This window comes from Bolinopsis microptera, chromosome 3 (assembly GCF_026151205.1).
Source record: "Bolinopsis microptera isolate Bmic1 chromosome 3, MBARI_Bmic_1.0, whole genome shotgun sequence".
Classification (NCBI taxonomy): Eukaryota; Metazoa; Ctenophora; class Tentaculata; order Lobata; family Bolinopsidae; genus Bolinopsis; species Bolinopsis microptera.
This window is the reverse complement of record NC_087074.1, coordinates 7,222,356-7,245,225: the sequence shown is the minus strand read 5'-3', so window position 1 is coordinate 7,245,225 and position 22,870 is coordinate 7,222,356. Positions and strand designations below refer to the sequence as shown.

Below are 22,870 nucleotides of genomic sequence, written 5' to 3'. Positions count from 1 at the left end.
ATTATAAAACTAACTTTAAGATTAACTCTTTACTAGATACTTCATAACCAAATATTGCTGATCCGACTATTAGACGAACAACATCTTAGCCTCACAAGTCTGTCTCTCACAAGTCTGCCTCTCAAGTCTGTCTTTCACAAGTCTGCCTCTCACAAGTCTGTCTCTTCTCAAGTCTGTCTCTCACAAGTCTGTCTCTTCTCAAGTCTGTCTCTCACAAGTCTGCCTCTCAAGTCTGCCTCTCAAGTCTGTCTCTTCTCAAGTCTGTCTCTTCTCAAGTCTGTCTCTTCTCAAGTCTGTCTCTCACAAGTCTGTCTCTTCTCAAGTCTGTCTCTTCTCAAGTCTGCCTCTTCTCCAGTCTGTCTCTTCTCAAGTCTGTCTCTTCACCAGTCTGTCTCTTCTCAAGTCTGTCTCTTCGCCAGTCTGTCTCTTCTCAAGTCTGCCTCTTCTCAAGTCTGTCTCTTCTCAAGTCTGTCTCTCACAAGTCTGCCTCTTCTCAAGTCTTTCTCTTCTCAAGTCTGTCTCTCACAAGTCTGTCTCTTCTTCTCTTCTTCGATTTACAAATTTACCTACTGATCTGATTGTACCTGACATACTATATGATAAAGTGGAAAATGTTCCGGTAAGAAGGTGCCTGGCAGCGGCAAATGTGTCCCCAGTACCCCTCAGTAGAAGGGTGAGAGGGGTGAGTGTGGAACAAATCAGTGCACAGGTCGACAGGGAGAAGTATATCGCACTCAAATCACTCCATGGCAATGCTGTTTGTTGATTTTTTAGCAAGACTTCGTAGTTGGCCTGTGAGCCAAGGTAACCTTTTTGTCCATCAGCTATCAACCATGTTATTATAGACACTGCTGATGTGATCACGTAGATGCTGGTCAATAGGAAAATGGTCAGACTGGCCTTTAAAACAGTATCTACTACATTTGACTGCCCCGCCGCATTAAGGTGATTCAATGCACGGCGAGCACGTGTTTTATGCAGTGAACACAGCTGCACTATCATCAACACAAAACAAAGCAATGCAGGCAGAGCAGTGGGTAAAATGAACTGAACCAGGTTGCCAAGTTGGTAGGCGAGATAGCTTGGACCATTATCATCCTTCTCCATGGTCAGGAGAACCAACCCAAATCCTGGCTGACCCTTCATAATCATCGTCTTCACCATAAGTATTTGATTTTTCGTCCCCCTTTTTTCAGCAAACTGCCACAGGTCAATCCCAACAATGAGCATCCAAATCAACATGTACACAAGGGTGCACACAGTGAGGGATTTCCTTTTGATCAGGTAGAAAGGTTGAGCAATGTTAATGCACCGGACTATTCCCAAGATGCAGTTCATGAAGACGCTCATCTTTAAAGCTATGGCGGTCAAAAAATAGATGATGTAGGCAGGCACTACCATATCAGATATTTCATCGCCTTTTGAGATCAGTAGATACAAAATGGGGCTCTGAAGAAGAACTCCTAATCCTACGAAGAAGTCAGCTATTCCATTCCGGAGATAGAGGGTTTGTATTAGGCCAAGTTTGGTGGCACGTGATTTAACAAACCTAAAGTATGCTATGGTCATACTGAGGACAATACAACAGATGGAGACCAATGTATTTACTGTTGTTAGAGTCATCAAGCTGGCTTTATCAGAACCTTCCATCGATTGATTACTGTCATCATTGACGAAGATTGGAACGAAGACCCCAACTACAAATGGTTCATTAACTGAATTGGTTACTACACCACTCAAATCAAACATCCATGTTGTAGTCTCAATAGTCCCATATGTTTTATGATAAGAGCTGGCACTCTGGGAGGAGAGTACACAATGTACTGTAGTTACCATAGTTACTAGCAGGAGTCTGGTAACCACCATCATTCTAGATAAACCCATGACAGATGCTTGCTTGCAAATTACCAACACAAATGATATACAAGGATAAATAGTATGGTTGTTGATTTGAAAAAAAAGGCTAGCACTGAATCTTGCAACGAATAATTTCAATTTGGTCTGATTGGAGGACGTACTTGAAACTGTCTAATTGAGTCGTGTATTATCATTTAGTTTTATGATTTGCTGCTTCTTTCATTCAAACTTCTGATTGTTTCTAAATAGACTCAGTGGAGACGGATTCTACTGGATATTCTTGTCTAAAAGCGATACCTGCCAAACCTACATAATGCAACATAATAAAGCAATTCAGAAATAATTACAATTGGATTTCAATTTATCCAAGTAAGTATTGAGAATCTCTCTCTCCAGATAAACTTTTCCACACTTCACGCTTAGTTCAGGTTACAACGAGGTGTATTGTTTACTTAATGTTTACACTTTACAAATTTACAGGTTGTTAGTTGTTAATTTAATAATCTCCAATTACAGGCTGTGTAACGGGGGACACTGCGCTCTTCAGAAACTCACTACTTCCCATACGGTACATACTAAACAAATACTTTATAAAGTAATATAAATATCACTCATAAAAGTATTATAATTATTGACACACGTTGCAACCCCTTTTCGCACGAAGCGGCCACAAAACTACAAAAGGCTCTTTCCTACCGAACTGCCGGAGAGAGAAGCTGGAGTGCACGCTTCGCTAGCACGAGAGAGGCATACTACGTGTAGCAATATAATTATTACTTACGGTACAAACTTAACAAGTACTTAATACTTTATAAAGTAATATAAATATTACTTTAGGTTATTTACATGTTTCACACCCACGGTCTATTTTGTTTTATAACTTACCAATTTCACAATTTCACATATTTAACTTAGTTTAAGTGTTTGTTACTTGTCATTGTCAATGTTACTAGTCCTTTTACCGTGTCCCTATCAGATAGACTCTTGCTTTGTTGACTATAATGTTCACTACAGAGAGTATAAAATGTGCAGCCCACATGCTAAAAACACGTCACTTAATTATTTAATTATTAATTATATGTCAGATAATAAATAATTAGATATTCAATCGGACTGAAGGGGACTTCATTGTCCCTCAATATCATAATCCATTTTGTTAACAACATTTGGGTGAGACAAAATTTGGGTGAGATATTTAGTAATTAGTATCTATAATCTTACATAATATCAAATGTTATAGAAAACACCCTAACTCAATATAACATTTCACTTTTCAGGCACATCATTATAACGGCGGGTCCCAAATACAACCCCAAATACATATCAGCAGCTGAAAACACGCTCTTTACTTGCTACAGAAACTCTCTTAACCTTGCCATGTTAGTTAACTACAATACAGAAACTATTTAACTATTGTGTGTATCATTTAGTTTGACAGTGTGTTCTTTTTATTCCTAGTTAAATATATAAGTTTGCTTAAACTAGCAGCAATATTCTTTATCCCATGTGAAAACACTATTTTGGTGTGGATGTGTGGATATGGATCTCCGATATTATCTGTTAATTTAATTAATAACGTGATTTGTTTTTGTTTGGCTTGGAAGTGGCAGTACCAGTGCTAACTTTCACCCAATAAAACAATTATTTAGTTTCACTATAGTGTCATTAGTGTTAATTGAGGCTACATTATAATATAAGTGTATAACTACACTGAGAAGTGTTTGAACACTAACAATGTACACTTTACAGGGACTACAATGTAGAAACACTAACTATTGGTAAAATACACAACGAACACAAGGGATACCCTGAAAAGGAGGCTGTTCACATGGCACTCAGTGAGTAGTTGCTATAGTTACCGAGACAGTGCACTCAGTGAGTAGTTACTATAGTTACTGAGGCAGTGCACTCAGTGAGTAGTTGCTATAGTTACCGAGGCAGTGTACTCAGTGAGTAGTTACTATAGTTACCGAGGCAGTGCACTCAGTGAGTAGTTGCTATAGTTACCGAGGCAGTGCACTCAGTGAGTAGTTACTATAGTTACTGAGGCAGTGCACTCAGTGACTAGTTACTATAGTTACTGAGGCAGTGCACTCAGTGAGTAGTTGCTATAGTTACCGAGGCAGTGTACTCAGTGAGTAGTTAATATAGTTACTGAGGCAGTGCACTCAGTGAGTAGTTGCTATAGTTACCGAGGCAGTGCACTCAGTGAGTAGTTGCTATAGTTACCGAGGCAGCGCACTCAGTGAGTAGTTGCTATAGTTACTGAGGCAGTGCACTCAGTGAGTAGTTGCTATAGTTACCGAGGCAGTGTACTCAGTGAGTAGTTACTATAGTTACTGAGGCAGTGCACTCAGTGAGTAGTTGCTATAGTTACCGAGGCAGTGCACTCAGTGAGTAGTTACTATAGTTACTGAGGCAGTGCACTCAGTGAGTAGTTGCTATAGTTACTGAGGCAGTGCACTTAGTGAGTAGTTGCTATAGTTACTGAGGCAGTGCACTCAGTGAGTAGTTGCTATAGTTACCGAGGCAATACACCCTGTTGCTATAATGCCACGTGATTACTACCCGTGCATCTGATCAGTTTGTTGTACATTAATGCGCGGATACACATGTGTGTGTTATGTTACTACCTGTAGTCATACTTTACATCGCTTGTCATATATGATGTAGGCCTAACATTATCTTTATCTAATTTGCCTTATGTGTGTAGTATCGTGTTTCTCATTTCAGTAATGTGTAACCTTAAGTTTTTACCGCTCATAAAATGTGAGATGTTCGCTCTAAATCATCTTGAAATGTGGAAGTGTGGTGATTTTGGGAAATCACATACTCTGCATATTTCGGATAAAATATTATCCAATGTTTACGTTTTGTTCTAATTGATCCCGGATGTATCTTTCATGCGTAGCATGTAACACGCGATCGCCTAATTAACGTTTGTTATTGAAACAACTTAAACCAGTGTCATTTAGTGCGCGCGTTCAAGCCGCGCATCGCATGGTAATTTTCACCTACCCTACTATACAAAATCTAGCTTAAAAAAGATAATGTGTAGTTAGTTTCCTATATTTTAACTGAGGACCTGTAAATTCATGAATTGGCGGTTTATAGACAATTATCTATCATCACAAAACTCTTAATCAGGGGTAACGAGGCGTTTTTTGGAGAAACACGGCGACCGGTTCAGAAGGATCTGCTTTGTACTTGAAAGTAGCCGAGATATGGTGAGACACTTTTATTTCCCAGCCCACTAACCTAGTCCCCCCTCCCTCATTATGTGCCCCTGTTTATATATCATTCTGCTAACACCTCCCTCCTCTCAGATGTTTTACCAAGAACTGTTCCCCTACTACTTCCCCCGGAATTCTGGAGACTACAAGTTCCAGCTTGAGTTACCAGACTGTATGGGCGGTGACTACGGGGAACCCATCAGAGAGGGAACTAACACTTCTCTTATTAAAGCGCACTGTGAGTTGCGGTTTTAAATCTTAAGTTCTCTTCAATGTTTGCACGAAGTTATTATTACCCTCGTCTTGGATGTTTTAAGTCCTCGCCATTTTTACTGTCCGAAACATATTTTTGCTGCTTCCTCTAGACATACTCGGCTTAGATTTGATATACTAGTTTGAAACATCTTTTTGATTTGGCGAAAATTTTTAATTGAACAAGGGAATTATGCGATATATTTACAATCTATTATTACGTATTAACACATATAGAGAGTAAGAAAAGAAACTGATAGATTTTAAACTGCGCTTTTGGTCTTTAATTGTGAAAATTGTGAAAATTCTAAGAAACTCATTGTCATTAGTCCTACAAAATGTGTTCGTTTATTTCATAACGACTATAGAATAACCCTATTTTTCTACTTGCAAGAAAGGAGGGGGTGTTATAACTGTTTGCAGACATTTGTTGTACCGAGTTTCCTCGAGGAGTGAGACCCACATGTTATCCAGATTAGCTCCCTCCCACATCAGATCAGTACACGCACTTTCTACATTAGCCGCTCTTTTTGAGAACATGGGTATTCCTTTGCAGGTCCCATTACTGTATCTACGGTAAATCCCCGACCCAAGGATGTCATTAGTGCAATCTGTTGGCTTTGCTGTGCTCCCAAGGGCGGATATAACGACAACCTGGCTTTCAGATCCGTCCCCTACGAGTGGGTCTACAAGTGTGACATCAGATCGGTCCATCTCCTTGTAACTCATCGTCAACCATCCGTTTTCTTGGTGGTGAAACTGCATCCCTGCATAGACAACCCATCTCCACAACTTACTGTAGCAAAGTCGGAAACCTACCACAAGAACGAATGTAACGCTACTGTCGCTACTGTCGCTACCATCATCAAATTGGATCTGAATAGCCTCGTAGTCCTTCTTTCTGCTCCACAATTCCATCGTGTTCCTTGCCCTCTGTACCAGTACAAACGACTCCCTGCCTTCGCGATTCCCCCAGAACTGAGCAGCGCACCTCCCCTGCTTTTCCTCCTGTTTACCGTACACTTCTGTTCCTATTAATTGAGGGCTGAGGGACCACGCGTTTGTCAGGATCAGACCAAAGCGGCTCGCCTCTAATTCCAATGAGGGTAGGGGTCGGAAGGATGTGGTGGCTGGAGTGGGGGTTGTAAACATGCTCTCTTTTCCTGACATTTCTTTTATCAGTTGTGTTAGTTTCAGGAGGTAGGATTGTTCTTTTTTCTTCAACCATTCCTCTGTTTTGCTGATTTTTGCAGTCGTTTCTCTTGCGATGCTTTCTAGTTCATCTGCTATTTCAACGAAAGCAAGTAGATCAAGTTTAAATTTTATGTCACTGTCCACCTTCTGTTTCATTTTCTCGGTCTCAAGATAATGTGGGATGTCGAGAGGCAGCTGAGCATTCAATAACAGTTGTGCAATCTCGGACCCGCTCATAAAGTCATAAATAACTTGACCTCTGAAATGGGAGGCTTTGTTTATCTTTCTGATCATGTGTCCTTCTTTGACGCAGTTTTCGCCGAGATTCCTGAACATTTCGTTGCAAAGTGGGGATAAGATTGACTCGCAGAGGGTAGATGGCAAAATGGACAGTAGAAACACGAAACGGAACATGGTTACATGCAAATGAGACATAAAGCTGTGATATTTATAGATGTAAATTTACCATTATTTATGTGATCATGTTTGACTTGCCAGAAAGGATTAAATGGAAACAGAATATGAAATTTATTCTTGATTCAGTCATCATCAATCATCATGCACTTAGTAGAAAAATTTATTAAAAAGGAAATACAAAATACTTGTGATAGATGAAATCGTAATACAAAGCTGAAATAAATTAATACCGGCCTGCTAGGCCGCTAGGGCTCCACAGTAACACTACAACAGGGGTGTAGGAAACGGGTGGGGGGGGGGGGCAGGGGGGCCATCGCCCCCATAAAATCTGGGCAAGGGGCCAAAAAGGGCCAACTTTTTTATTTAGGTTTCTAAAATGAAGAAAATCATTCCTACACCCCTGCACTACAACATGATGCAAAGCAGACATCCTTCAAGACCGATATGCATCAGTATGAAGTGACCCAGGACCCTGACAACGAGAAGAAACAAGATACGACCAGCAATATAAAATCTCCCTCAGAAACATTGACATAATTAAACAGACCCGGGGAATTATATACCTGTCTCATTTAAGCATTTAATAAGGAGTCAAATAAGGATTAAGGAGTAAGATAAGGAGTAAGATAAGGAATAAGATAAGGAGTAAGATAAGGAATAAGATAAGGAGTAAGATAAGGAAAGTAAGATAAGGAGTAAGATAAGGAAAGTAAGATAAGGAGTAAGATGAGGAGTAAGATAAGGAGTAAGATAAGGAGTAAGATAAGGAGTAAGATAAGGAATATATCACAGGGAGCACGTCCTCAACACCTCTCGCTAAGAAACTAAACGTGCACAGATCGGACTTTGCAGCGATGAAACAAGACCCCGACTCAGCCAGACTCTTCCAGCAATCCCAGCAACCTGATGTGTGAGTCTTTACTTTCTGACTAACTTCTAACATATTTGTGGAAGCTTTTTACAGCAGATTACCTGATACCTCCTGATAATACCATCCCTCAGTTTACTCCCCCTCCCTCACCCCTCCCTCTCCCTCACCCCTCCCCTTCCCTCACCCCTCCCCCTACCTCACCCCTCCCTCTCCCTCACCCCTCCCCCTCCCTCACCCCTCCCCCTCAACCCCTCCCTCTCCCTCACCCCTCCCCTTCCCTCACCCCTCCCCCTACCTCACCCCTCCCTCTCCCTCACCCCTCCCCCTCCCTCACCCCTCCCCCTTCCCCACCCCTCCCCCTTCCTCACCCCTCCCCCTCCCTCACCCCTCCCCCTACCTCACCCCTCACCCCTCCCTCTCCCTCACCCCTCCCCCTCCCTCACCCCTCCCCCTACCTCACCCCTCCCTCTCCCTCACCCCTCCCCCTTCCTCACCCCTCCCCCTCCCTCACCCCTCCCCCTCCCTCACCCCTCCCCCTCCCTCACCCCTCCCCCTCCCTCACCCCTCCCCCTTCCTCACCCCTCCCTCACCCCTCCCCCTCCCTCACCCCTCCCCCTCCCTCACCCCTCCCCCTTCCTCACCCCTCCCCCTCCCAGGTATAACCAGCTGTTACAGTGGTCCCGTACAGAAGATCTGTCCCGGGTAGCTAAGTGTAGAGCAGTCTACCACTCCGGGGTGGATAGAGAGGGGGTTCCAGTGGTTGTTTGTGTGGGTAGACACTTCCCTACCCACCTTCCTGAACATAAGGTGAACTGTTTAGTCTTACTAAAACAATGTAACGCATTGGTTCTTCTTCTATTTTATTTGGGACGCGTATATTGTTTGTACCGTTGTCTCGTGGTGAATTTAAGTGATTATTTAAGCCTCACAGCTTTTAAATTCACGATATCCAAGTGATGGACCCCACTACAACCCGCCCTATTATTAAAGTGTTGTCTCACTGTATCCAAGTGATGGACCCCACTACAACCCGCCCTATTATTCAGGTGTTGTCTCACTGTATCCAAGTGATGGACCCCACTACAACCCGCCCCTATTATTCAGGTGTTGTCTCACTGTATCCAAGTGATGGACCCCACTACAACCTGCCCTATTATTAAAGTGTTGTCTCACTGTATCCAAGTGATGGACCCCACTACAACCCGCCCCTATTATTCAGGTGTTGTCGCACTGTATCCAAGTGATGGACCCTAATATAACCCGCCCTATTATTCAGGTGTTGTCGCACTGTATCCAAGTGATGGACCCCACTACAACCCGCCCTATTATTCAGGTGTTGTCTCACTGTATCCAAGTGATGGACCCCACTACAACCCGCCTTATTATTCAGGTGTTGTCTCACTGTATCCAAGTGATGGACCCCACTACAACCCGCCCCTATTATTCAGGTGTTGTCTCACTGTATCCAAGTGATGGACCCCACTACAACCCGCCCCTATTATTCAGGTGTTGTCTCACTGTATCCAAGTGATGGACCCCACTACAACCCGCCCCTACAACTTGGTCTACTTCCACACCACGTGTACAGGGCCCCGTAAGGACCTGGACCTTATACAGAAGGTGTTCTCTAACTCACCTCTCAGATACCGCACTAACCTCAAGGCCTTATACAGTGTCCACGCTTCTAGACTCCAGAAGGTTAACCTGATTTTGTTGTACTTTAATGCAATACGAGGAGCTGGGTAGAATTTGATAATAAATACGCAAAACATAATCAAGGAAACAAGGACATTTTGGTTGAGCTATTCAATACACCCCACTTTACACCGCACTTTACCCCTAAACTTCTCTCTCAGTTTATGACGTGGTGGTTCACAGTATCTAAAGTGAAAGAAGTGAAAGGGAAGATAGTTCAGTTCAACTCTCTAGCTCAGCTATTTGAGAAGTTCTCTCCCGAACAACTCCAAGTCCCTCAGTTCATCCTAGACTACGACTACGGGGTATGTTTTTGCTGTTTGTTCAATAGGTGTCTTCGTAACTACTTCACACTCGTTTTAAGCTCTACAATGAACAGTTTGTTTTAAGTGAGGGATTCTATCTTGAGATTAACAAGATAAAACTGTCCAACTAAAAGTATCACGATAACCTATTGTTGAGACATATTTTATCATTTGTACATGGTACTTTTACTCTCTTATCTCTTATTTATTTATCAAATCTCTCGTTACAGACGCGCGGCTCTCCGGCTCCAGATCTGTAAAATACGACATCACGTGTCACCATGACAACGCACGTGATAACCACGTGATAACCAATGATATCAAGGAGAACACTAATAAAGTAATGAATGTACTTTATACTTATGTGTAGTTACCAACCGGGAAATTGGTAGATCACCGACCGGCTATAAGCCGGTTATAAGCCGGCTATAAACCGGCTTATAGCCGGCTACAATTTTTATAGCCGGCTATAAGCCGGCTTATAGCCGGTTAGTAGCCGCTTACATTTGTTGTTGAGCGACGGCTATTAGCCGGTTATAAGCCGGCTATTAGCCGTTTAGGTATCGGCTATAAGAAATTCAGTGAAAACGGCTATTAGCCGGTTATAAGCCGGCTATTAGCCGTTTAGGTATCGAAAGTGGTTATAAGCCGGCTATAAGCCGGCTATAAGCCGGTTATAAGATATTAACTCAACTTCATCGTACTGAACGATAGTCAGGAGCCGGCTATAAGAAATTCAGCGAAAACGGCTATTAGCCGGTTATAAGCCGGCTATTAGCCGTTTAGGTATCGAAAGTGGTTATAAGCCGGCTATAAGCCGGCTATAAGATATTAACTTAACTTCATCGTACTGAACTGAGTTAATATCTTATAACCGGCTTATAGCCGGCTTATAGCCGGCTTATAACCGGCTTATAACCACTTTCGATACCTAAACGGCTAATAGCCGGCTTATAACCGGCTAATAGCCGTTTTCACTGAATTTCTTATAGCCGGCTCCTGACTATCGTTCAGTACGATGTAGTTGAGTTAATATCTTATAACCGGCTTATAGCCGGCTTATAACCACTTTTAATACCAAAACGGCTAATAGCAGGCTTATAACCGGCTAATAGCCGTCGCTCAACAACAATTGTAAGCGGCTACTAACCGGCTATAAGCCGGCTTATAGCCGGCTATAAAAATTGTAGCCGGCTATAAGCCGGCTTATAGCCGGTTAGTAGCCGGCTTATAGCCGGTCGGTGATCTACCAACTGGCCTACCAACCTTACCCAGATATTGAACTCTTATCAAATAAGTTTCTCCGACTACAGACTCAGAAATATGTTACCTTGCTAATGTTTTTTTTATCGTATTTTTGTTTTTACTGTCCCTTTTATATATATATTATATATAATATATTATGCACCTCTATTAAACTTTACTACTGAGCTGGTACTCAGATACTTAGATCAATCATTTAAATGAATAATATTCATGCTTGAACGTGTGATATGTTTTTAAGCTCCGATATCTCCATTGTTTTCAACATAGTTTTTAAACGTAATGTAGCCATTTGTCTTGTTTGATCGCATATCAATAGGAGCTAAAATACTTGACAAAGGATACGACTTTCCGATTTCTGTGGAAAGTAGTTTTGTTTGAAAACTACTATTTTTAGACGCTCGCCGCTTTATATTACCGCTTTATATTACCGAAGTTTTTCTTTTTAAAACACGTTTAAAAAAGCATTAATCTGTGTCGGTTACTGATTGATGACTTGTTAATATCTTCCTGCTAAAATGTTTAGTCACAATTGTAGAACAGTTATCAGTTATCTAAAACCGGTTACATTCAGTATCCGGTTTGAAGAGACAAGGACAAATGAAACAGGAAGTCATACATTCCTAACTTCCTGTTTCATTTGTCCTCGTCTCTTCCAACCGGATATTATCCAACTATCAGTATTTCAATCATGAGACTAATAAACAGCGAACTACTCCATCATTTGATGTATTCATCGTTTTTATGTTGTCCACTTTATCATAGAAAGATCAAAGAGCCACCCCTGTTGGACTTTTACTTATAGTCGAGCTCGTATTAATTTGACTTAATTTGACTAAGAAAATAAGATGAATAATTAATATTATTTAGTTTGAGCGGCTAATGTTACCTCAATTTAATAAAGCTCATGCGAACTGCATTGTTCCCAAGATCGAGTTTTAAAAGCAATCTTGACATAACCTTTCATTCTGCCTCAAATGACAAAAGTAAGCAATAAGCATGCAATGTCCATATAAATAGAGCTGTGCTATTGTTTGAGAAGCTGCAGTCTTTAGTTTTGAGACTGTTGGAGCTAGCCGCGGTACTGAAGTCGGTCGGCGCACTAACAATATCTTTGCAAACACTTTTTAAATGGTGTATAGCTGTGCCAGTCACCGACCGATAATGTTAAAATCCTCAGCTCCTTTATCAAAACCACATTGAAAGTCGTTCCACTAAAATCCTAACCGTTCCTCCATTCTCGGTCATTTTGTGTTTCAGATAATCCATTCGTTCAGATTTTTCGTTTCATGTTTTAAAAAGTCTGGTTTAAGTTCTGTATATGATAGGGCAATGAGTTTTATGCCATTAGATTAGTAGAAACTACATCAGGGTTAAACAACTTTTCACTTTTTTGTCAGATTTTAATTGTTTTGATGTGTTAAAATCCCCTGCTCTTTTCGATTAATTGTTTTGATTTCATTGAAAGCATTTCTTTACGTTGTGGTGTCGGTGTTTGAGTCGTAACCTCGAAGCCGTACGTGTTGACCATATCTCTTTGTGTAAAGCTGTGCCGGTCACCAGCTTTTTAAAATATTCTGCTTCTTTATAAAAACTCTCATTTCCCGTAAAAACTCTTACCGTTCATCACAAAGATATCCTGTGTCAGATGCTACGATTTATTTAAGATACAACTTTATTTCCAGACTAGTTTTAGATTTCAGATAGTAAATAGTTGGATTTATAGTAAATTTCGTCCTTCTAGAACGCAGATACACTTTATAACGTGTAGATTTTAGTTCTTTTATCGAAGGTATTTCTTCCTGTTCCTGAGTTGGCGTTAAGTGATTGATCTTCGGATAATCTCGCACATATTCGTATGAGGCTCTATTAATTTAAAGCTATAATATGCACATAATATGCACATGTAAAACTCTTTATTTGTTTCACATTGGCTTTAATGGTGTTTTTTACCTTTTGATTTTATTGTGAGGTAAAAAAGCAAATCTCGGCTTCGCCTCACTCTTATGTCGTCTCAGCACAGTCATATCTTCCGCAGAAGATCTCATTTATTCGATTTTTAATATCTTCTCCAATTATAATCTACAAGTTAAGAGCTTTACCATGTAGGTAATTAAGTTTCAAGATATGTTCGACTAATGTAGTGCACTGAATAACAGTTACACTCTACGATACAAGCAGGCTTTTAAACACATGCACGATAAGCAACACGTATAGCACGCATATATCAGGAGCGACAAACATATCTACTTTGACTTGCCACGCCGTCATGTTTTGTAATAATAGTGCAGTGGTTTTAGAAATTATTGTGAGAGTCTCCCGCCGTTAAATTGCTTGTCTTTCACTGTTAGTTTCCATGTCTAATGTCAATGTTTCTGTCACTCTAGTAGTTTTGTCCTTATTGTTGTGATTGCCATGACTTGCAGGTGATTTTTCAGAGTCACCGATTGTTTTGTTCAATGGTTGAGTATTATTAAGAATCTTCTTTAATAATATAGTTATTTAATAAGTAAGTTTGTACCACTCCATGCTAGTGTTAGGATTTAAAGTTTATTTTTGTTGGGATGCACTTTGTATAGAGCCTACTTTTCCTAGACAGTTTTATTTTAAACTGCAGAAAACTTTGTCGACGTTTACTTTATAGGTGCATTCTCTGGCAACATTCCTGCAGAATTAGGTTTCTAAAACTAAAATTTTGAATGTTTCAACTTCAAGCGACCTTCAATTCTCAAATCCGAGGAAACTTTGTTCGACTTGAGATATTGTCAAAGTCGGTGACTTCACACTTTTTATTCTCAGGTGCAGTCCAACTTCATATTCCATTTCTGCCGCTTAAATCAAAATTATATTAGAATGGGACTTTAAAATCAGGGATAACACTGAATTTAAAACCAATGATAACATTGGATTGACTTCTTTGACGGCGATAAAGTAATACATGGTTATTTCCGTTTGGTTTCTTTTGGAGATTGGAGCTCTTTAACGACCGTTTAGATTTCAATGTTTACTGTTATTAAACGATCGCTAAATTTCCGTGTCGTATTGAGACTAAGATGCTCAAAAATTCAAAATACTCGGCCTGATCTTTAATCCATGCTTGATAAGCTATAAAGCCTCGACGTCGGCATATTTACTGCTCTGTGTGGGACTAAAAGTCAAACAATTCCTGGATTCTATTCAAGCAAGTGTTTAACATCAGCTAAACTTGGAGAGTTCGGTACACATGAAACGATGGACATTGGTCTGTGTTAATTCTGAGACGGCACTGCCACGGTGCTTCATCAATCAGTATGTTGAATAATCATTGTCGAATAATTATCGTTGAATATACTTTGTGCTCGTATATTAATATATCGATATGTAATCTAGAGTAAGCTGTTTTGTATAGATTGGTGTCAGTAGTTAGAGAGAAATTGTAATGGTAATAAAAGTTGGCTTCCTTAGAATTAAGTACCATTGTATCTGGCTTGAGACTGGTTGTCATGCCTCCCACGTGACCTTCCGCACCACTTATACTTGTTATACCGCTTTAAACTTAAAATAAAGTTAAACTCCCCCTGCTTATCACTCCTCAACTGTGAACAGTCCCTTTAATTGATTTCATATCAGGGGATCGTTAACTAGAAGCTTTAACGGTAGGTCGACTCCGACTGCTCTACTGCGTTTCAGTGCTTGTCGAATTTTTGTAAAACTCCCGACATTACTTCTACGTGTTTAAATTAGTTTTTTCTGCGGTAACGTGTTCACTTCATGTTTAGGAGATTTTTATTCTAAATCGCAAAATTTGTTTCGTCTAAATCTAAATCTTTTAAATGTTTTGATTTGCTGAATATGTGATATATGTTGAGAAATATGAGATGTTTTCAATTGACAATTTTATGATTTTGTAATAATCGCTAGTATGCACTGGCTTTTATTTTGTCCTGAAATTCAAGAAACCTTCTAAAGTAGCTATTAGCTGAATTTAAGCTCAATGCGCAACAAATAATTCAAAAAAAGAGATTATTTTCGATGATAGTAAATAAAAAAATCATCAAAAACCAGGCACTGAAATGGTGCAGATGTCGTCCACTTCATCTCTTCCAGATCTTAAAACCCGAAATGAAGTTTCTAACTCCCGAAATGATGTCCCCAAATCACGTGATTTGGAGTTGGAGGATGTTGACGATTCTCGACTGTACAATAACTCCTCGGAGGATCAGAGATCCTCTCTATACCTTCAAAACCACGCTGTTACAAATAGTGATAAAGCGTGTGAGGTCCTCAGAGTGAGTATTGTTAGAACCATGATGATTGTGGAGTTTAGTTTACCTAATTTAATGTATTGCCCACTGTTGTTGATAGATAAAAAAGATTAGGTAAAGATAAGGTTAATGTGGAAGGTGAAATACGGAGGGTACACTAAAATGTTACCTACTAAACCTTCCTAACTAACACCTTATCCCAGAACTCAGTAGAAGACGCAGTAAGGGATCTCAGACAAAGAGCTACCCTCCTAGAAGCAGGTATCGCACAAAGAAAGGAGAAAGTCCTGAAGTCTTTAGTGCAGGGCAAAAACGTCAATATCTCATCGTCTTCTTCTTCTTCTTCTTCAGCCAGCTCGGTAAGTTGTACTCAGTTAATCCAGAGGCTAGCATTGCCACACTCAGTAATCGGGTCATTCAGCATCGCTTACCAATCGACTTGCTATCACTTTTTAATTTCACTAAAGGCGGGCTGGGCTCTTACGGTCACCAAGCCGAATTCGATAATGGCAAAATTCCCTGATTAGTGATTGTCTTTTATTTCAGACCCTGAGTGACTTGTTCAAGCTGCTGGATCGTCGAAATTACATAAAAATATCGAACGGTGGAGCTTCTATAGTGGACTACAAGTAGTTATTCATCATTCTTCTGTAGTTTATAGTTATTTTTACATGTTATCGAGTTTAAACAGTTATAAGATCGAACATACGTTAAAAAGTATTAGAAATTCATAATTTGTTCAATGAGACGGAAGAAAGATCAGTGGGAGTAGAGATGGACGACAGAATACAGATCAATGAGAAGCTGTAACTTAAAATAATAACTCTCGTAAATTTCAGAGAGTTTATGTTTTTCGACAGAGGCTCAGCCCGGCACCTGAATCACTCTATCAAGACACTTGGAGATCCTTCTTTTAACGTGTCTTACAGCAGAGATTACGATGCTATTGCTCTTAATCCGGAGATATTCGGTTCACCCGGCAATAAACTGGACGAGTTCCGCGGGTCAGTACTACTGCTTTTAATATTTTTAATTATATGATAGAACTAGATTTACATACCTGAGACGGAACAGATAGGGCTGCTTTAAATTACAAGATGCTAAGATGAAACCAGCAAGATTACACCTATTATATCTAATCCCTCCAAACTGCTATTTATATTCATGTCACCATGATACGTTTCCAGGCCGACAGCTATAACCACGGATGCTCGTCATACGTACGTGTGCGACAGTATGAACTGTAGGATCGTTGTTTATTCAGACGATAATCAGCCGCTCTATTCCATCGGTCAAAAAGGTACGTGCTCTTGATCAAAATGTCATACACACTGATATTGATAACGGAGTACTGTAGACTACACGTGCTGATAACACACTACACGTACTGATGGAAGTACCTTTCAGGTCAAGCCAATGGAGAGCTGGACAGGCCGAGCAGTGTCGCTGTGGATGAGACCGGACAATTGTACGTAGCGGACTCTTTTAACGACAGAATATGTATCTATTCCACTGAGGGGGACTGGAAATTCAATGTTGGGGGACGCGGTTAGTTTTTATTGCTATTTCTATAGTCGACTGTCGAGTTATCCTTCTTGGTGAATGTTCATGAGAAATACATAATAATTTGATAGTTAAACAAGACATATCTATGGGGTGAGGGGTAAGTTTACCTCAAAATTCTTTTTTTGGTTGCTCAATTCAAAACTTTTGAGGTTGTAATGTTGTTGATGTTGTTATATTATATTTTCCATAGGTGACAATGGTAGGTATTAAAGAAAAGACATGTTTTGGAACCCTTCTTAAAGTCTCTCTAACAATCTTTGAGGGGCTATTTTATATTTCCAGCTGTGGCTAGTTTTGTGGCATGCTCGTTGCAAGTGCATGACTTATACTCCGCGCTATGATGCATTCTGAAGTCTGATGCGCTCTTAAAATTTGAAATCTCAGACCATGACTATTGACTTGGTTGCGTATCTTGCTAAGCATGCTTACTTACAGCACTGCCAGTACCTACCTGATACATTGATCCACTACGTTACTTACCACCCCCAGGGAAGTTGAACAAGCCACGAGGAGTTGCATGTGCTAAAAACGGAGAGATATTCGTCGTCAGTGACACGGGGAATCAGCGCATATTGGTGAGTTCTTCCTACTTTATTTTCACTTTCACTTTCACTTTCACTTTCACTTTCACTTTCACTTTCACTTTCACTTTACTGACTAAATGAAAGCAATCAGTGGTCACCGCCTTCTAACAATTTCTTTAGAGTGGTACTTCAAGTACCACTCATAGGACGTGAATCTCATCTCCGTCAAGACAAGTGAGACAAATAGCTCTATTATGTTCAGGTGTACTCCGGCAGTGGTACTTGTAAGGGAAACTTCGGGAAACTGGGGATGAAAGAAGGGCAGTTCGTCAGACCACAGGGAATCGAGATACACGTGAGTTAACATCATGGCATGCTATTGTGGATGTTGGATTTTATAGCACCCAATTACTCGGTTATCTCTCAAACATTTAAGTGAGCTTTCAGAGTAAATCACGCTCATTAGACATTATTTCATTATACCAAATTTTGAATATCTTATTTCTTATCCAAACGAATGTTTCCAGCAATGCGTAGCTCTTACTCAGCATCTACCCCCCCCCCCCCCCCATCTACCATTTTACAATTTTCTAAACACTATCTAACAACGCTATCTGCAGGATAACAAAGTGTACGTGTCCGACTCTTTTAACTATAGAATTCACATATTCGACATCGAGGGGAGACTCTTAGGTGAGCTGTTTTTAATTTTTGAGCTTGCTTTTACAGATCACCCAAGTTTATTGTCACACCATATGTCGCGTTTGTGAAAAATGCTCTACACCAGAAAAGATCTCTTCCTGAAGAGAAAGATCAAACATTGTCTAGCAGTAGCGGTTCTAAAGGATAATTCTTCTTTTCAGATAGCATTGGGAAGCAGGGTAGCGAGGCGGGAGAGTTTGAAGAACCACGTGACATTGCTATTGATACTAACGGGAACGTTCTGGTAACGGACACCAAGAAGAACAGTCTTCAGATATTTGATAAAAACGGCAGCTTTATCAGGGTAAGGAGTTTAGTTTGAGGACTAAGAAAGGGGTATCAAGTCTTTATCAGGAGTGTGCTATCTGTCAGTTGATATCATTGTCATGCTTAAAATTGCTATCACCTTACTTCTCGATCGGCTTTCGTATTACCACGAATTATTTATACTGTAAAAATAAGGTAAATCTTGGTACAAAGCTAATTCTGGTCACCTTCTTTTTGTCTAACATGACGGACACAGTCGTCTTGATAAATTGAGATCTGTTAAGGTATTTAAATAATATAAACGGGCTGTTTGCAGGAATACGGGTCGACGGGGAATGGAGTTCATCAATTTGACGGTCCGGAAGGAGTGCACTCCGACGAAATAAACAGAGTGTTTATAGCTGACAGGAAGAACGACAGAATTCAGATCTTATGAACACTCAGGGTTCAGATCTTATGAACATTTAGGGTCCACATCTTATGAACATTCAGAATTCAGATCTTATGAACATTCAAGTTCCAGATCTTATGAACATTCAGAATTCAGATCATATGAACATTCACATTCAGAATTCAGATCTTCACAATCAGAATTCAGATCTAAAAAAACGAAGAAGTTTTATCTTATGAACGCTAAGACTTAATATAAACTCTCAGCGTTCGATTAGGGTCGATTATAAGATAGCATACAGAAAACTTGTTAAGCACAGCTGTGCACAGTTCTCAAGTCTCTACCACACCTTCAACCATTGAGATCACACCGGGGTTGAGTCTGTTAGAGACCATCGCACTGGTCTTGGATTTGTGGCTAATTTGATAGTTCGTTCGGAATCTTAATGTTAAAAAGTGAAACAACGAATTTTATATTATATTTTTTGAAGCGATTAAATAATTGTGATCTCACTAATCTATTATTGATAATTACATGGTATAATTTGACCAAAACCCATAATTGGGTAAAGTGGACCGCTGCCAGTGTCTCTCTTTCCCAAACAAAAGGAAATGATATTAATTTGAATGACCGTCTGCAAATGCAAAATGATACCAAGAATGAAATCGGTCGCTCGCTTTTCCCAATTACTCCTTAATGGTGTAAAATCGGTTTGAAAAGTTGTTACTTTGTCAAAAATCAAGTTTTAAAAATGGTTTACTTGATGACGTCATCAATGATCAAGTGGTGATGATGACGTTAAATTATTTTTTGATATAACGTAAAATAAATTCGAAACAATTATTTTTAAGACCTGTGGTCCGAGATGGCTGTATCTTTAAAGCTTTTGAATCTACGGACACTTGAATATAGGCTACAATTGACTACAATTAACTGTCAAAACGTCTATACATGCATATAATCACCTTAATAACACCAGAATGTGTGTGCGTGTGTGTCTGTCTGTCTGTCTGATCGTCTGTGTGTCCTTGTGTAATTTCCGGTAGGTTATATCAAAAAAACGGTAAGAGTTACGGGACTGGTTTTTTCGGTATAGTGTCGACAAAACTCTGACGAAGCCCTCAAGCAAAATTGTTTTAAATCGGTCGGTGGTAATTTAAACTTAAGTTTAAACTTAAGTGGTTTAATTGATGGTTTTGTACCAAAAATGTGACATAAAATAGCTTGAGCAGAACGGAAAGAGTTACGGGGCTTGCTCTCTCTCTCTCTCATTACTGTATTATTTGACGGATGTTAATCGTCTAAATTTTTTCGAAGTAGCGCGCGCCGCTTTCTTCTCGACGGCAAGTGCTACGAAGTAGCGCGCGCCGGGCCAGATCATTAACAATGGTCAACTGTATTATAGCGTCATAATTGGGTTAGCCCAGGAAGATTCGCTGTAATGTTATACCATAAGCTTATTAGGGGAGGGGGACTGTTAGTGTTTGGGGTCTGTTTGGACTGCAGAGAGACCCAGAAACCCTTACTGGTAGGGGCCTAACTTCGAAAATAAAAAAGATAGAAACGTCTGGTTTTCAACAAAATGTTCGCCTTGTAAAAATAACGTTCCCCCCCCCCCCCCCCCCCCCCCCCCCCCCCCCCAGGGGGAAAATTCAAAACAATGTAGATTTTGAATTATCGCGAAAAGTCTTATTTTGGGCCTTATAAAAGTACACAGCTTTAACTTTGCGGATTTCTGTACTCTGATTGGCTGAATTGTGTCACGTGCTAGCTGTTTGAACAGTGGAATGCGCCACGCGTGCAAATCATGCTTGATGTCGCGCGCGAGGTCGAGCCGTCTGTTTAAATTAAACCAACTCTAGTACCACCACCAGCCAGTAACTTTTCCTGGGTACGAATAGTAACCAATTAGGGCTACCAAATGCTGAACACAAGGATATTTCGTATTCGGATCATATGCCTGCAGGCTGTCTGTCGCTTAAGATCACGGTCGCTCTTAACTGAGCTCTTAAGTGACGTTAAGTGAGACCGTGAGCACCACTTCTTGCCAATTTGCTTTTGAATTACGGCCCAATCATGAAGTGAAACAGTACAATTAGTTGTGTTTTAACGGCAAAATACAGCGAATTCTAGCCCTTGAAAGTTGTAGGTTTGGAAGATCAATACGGCTGCTTTAATTCTTAAAAGTCTTAAGTTAGAACGGCCAAAACACCCTATTCGGCGTCAGTCAGCTGCACCCAGAAACCCTTACTGGTAGGGGCCTAACTTCGAAAATAAAAAAGATAGAAACGTCTGGTTTTCAACAAAATGTTCGCCTTGTAAAAATAACGTTTCCCCCCAGGGGGAAAATTCAAAACAATGTAGATTTTGAATTATCGCGAAAAGTCTTATTTTGGGCCTTATAAAAGTACACAGCTTTAACTTTGCGGATTTCTGTACTCTGATTGGCTGAATTGTGTCACGTGCTAGCTGTTTGAACAGTGGAATCTCTTGCCAATTTGCTTTTGAATTACGGCCCAATCATGAAGTGAAACAGTACAATTAGTTGTGTTTTAACGGCAAAATACAGCGAATTCTAGCCCTTGAAAGTTGTAGGTTTGGAAGATCAATACGGCTGCTTTAATTCTTAAAAGTCTTAAGTTAGAACGGCCAAAACACCCTATTCGGCGTCAGTCAGCTGCACCCAGAAACCCTTACTGGTAGGGGCCTAACTTCGAAAATAAAAAAGATAGAAACGTCTGGTTTTCAACAAAATGTTCGCCTTGTAAAAATAACGTTTCCCCCCAGGGGGAAAATTCAAAACAATGTAGATTTTGAATTATCGCGAAAAGTCTTATTTTGGGCCTTATAAAAGTACACAGCTTTAACTTTGCGGATTTCTGTACTCTGATTGGCTGAATTGTGTCACGTGCTAGCTGTTTGAACAGTGGAATGCGCCACGCGTGCAAATCATGCTTGATGTCGCGCGCGAGGTCGAGCCGTCTGTTTAAATTAAACCAACTCTAGTACCACCACCAGCCAGTAACTTTTCCTGGGGAGAGTTCATACGACAATGTTATGCGTGTTTTCAAATATAATAGGCGGGTGTGGTGCGGAGTTAACAAGGGTTAATTTCTATAACGATTTAAATAAAAATGGAAAGCGGTTCAAGACTTACTGGGCGGCGCTCAGCCTGTCATTCCGCCAAATCTTTATGAACATAATAGCCTGGAGTCCCCATGTAATTCAAGACGGGAGTGATGAGGTGTAATAGTCGGTGTTCAGACCTTATGATCATGGAATGTGGTGCCTCGGCCCTCATGGCTAATAATGACTTAATTATCCACAAGAAATAACTGATTATGAGATTATTGTTTAAAATGCTATTGGGTCACCTAATGCGGGTTTTGACTCAGCGGGTAAATACGCATACCCTTTTTAACTGCGGCAGTGAAATCCCGGCCGAAGGCCGGGTTACACTAGTAGATATTCATATACTTCACGACAATCTGTTTTAAAACAGGGGTTCCAGAAATCCCACTTCCCGATACTCCTAAAACTTTTTTGCAGTCGATTTGGTTAACGTCCTGCACAATTTCAGAACTCAATTTTCACATGGTTTTTAAAGGACCAGTTAACTGAAAAAAAAGTTATCCTCATATTTTGACAGATTGTGACAAATAGCAAACTAAGCAACGAGTCGAAATTCCTAAATCTCTAACTGCTCTCTAACGCGTGTAAATAGCGTTTGTATTATTTTGGCGATGACGTCATAAAGTCCCTCTTGCGCGCAGAGTAGCTCGTGAGACTGTATTTTACAGGTAAAAAATGGACATAATACAATCTTTTCCCCCGAATAACTCGAAAAGTAAGTAATTTAGGGTACATGTTGCTTCATAAGTTGTATATAAACATGGCCATTCTGCACAATTTGCACACATTCAAAAACCTTTAGGGCCTTCATAGCCCAATTAACCAGATACCCATAGTTTTGCATGATTTCTGGAACCGGAAATCAGTTTTTCGCCAATAACTGAAAAAGTAAGCACTTTAAGGCATATGTTTGTTCGTAAGTCATATATTAATATGCTAATTGCGGTTCTTTTGCAT

General features: G+C 40.2%; 2 protein-coding genes across 3 annotated transcripts in view; both read left to right on the top strand.

Annotated features, from left to right (window-relative positions):
• Positions 1-10,598, top strand: part of LOC134812816 (ganglioside-induced differentiation-associated-protein 2-like) — a 15,315-nt gene extending 4,717 nt beyond the window's left edge. The window contains exons 5-14 of one of the 2 annotated variants that reach the window (XM_063820390.1): positions 2,374-2,425; positions 3,135-3,236; positions 3,607-3,695; positions 5,005-5,084; positions 5,184-5,328; positions 7,746-7,863; positions 8,481-8,631; positions 9,331-9,522; positions 9,681-9,824; positions 10,055-10,598. In XM_063820390.1, coding sequence (XP_063676460.1) covers positions 2,374-2,425; positions 3,135-3,236; positions 3,607-3,695; positions 5,005-5,084; positions 5,184-5,328; positions 7,746-7,863; positions 8,481-8,631; positions 9,331-9,522; positions 9,681-9,824; positions 10,055-10,084 — 1,103 coding nt within the window. In that variant the 3' untranslated portion in view covers positions 10,085-10,598. Of the gene's footprint in view, positions 1-2,373; positions 2,426-3,134; positions 3,237-3,606; positions 3,696-5,004; positions 5,085-5,183; positions 5,329-7,745; positions 7,864-8,480; positions 8,632-9,330; positions 9,523-9,680 lie in introns of both variants that reach the window. The other variant, XM_063820389.1, reaches the window with a different exon arrangement.
• A 2,742-nt stretch (positions 10,599-13,340) lies between these two features.
• On the top strand, positions 13,341-19,311 carry LOC134812588 (E3 ubiquitin-protein ligase TRIM71-like). Its single transcript, XM_063820074.1, has 11 exons — positions 13,341-15,355; positions 15,535-15,690; positions 15,878-15,960; positions 16,171-16,335; positions 16,519-16,631; positions 16,739-16,879; positions 17,387-17,472; positions 17,684-17,776; positions 18,042-18,114; positions 18,285-18,427; positions 18,707-19,311. The coding sequence occupies exons 1-11, from the start codon at positions 15,140-15,142 to the stop codon at positions 18,824-18,826; spliced, it is 1,389 nt and encodes a 462-aa protein (XP_063676144.1). The 5' UTR covers positions 13,341-15,139; the 3' UTR covers positions 18,827-19,311.
• The last annotated feature ends 3,559 nt before the right edge of the window (positions 19,312-22,870 follow it).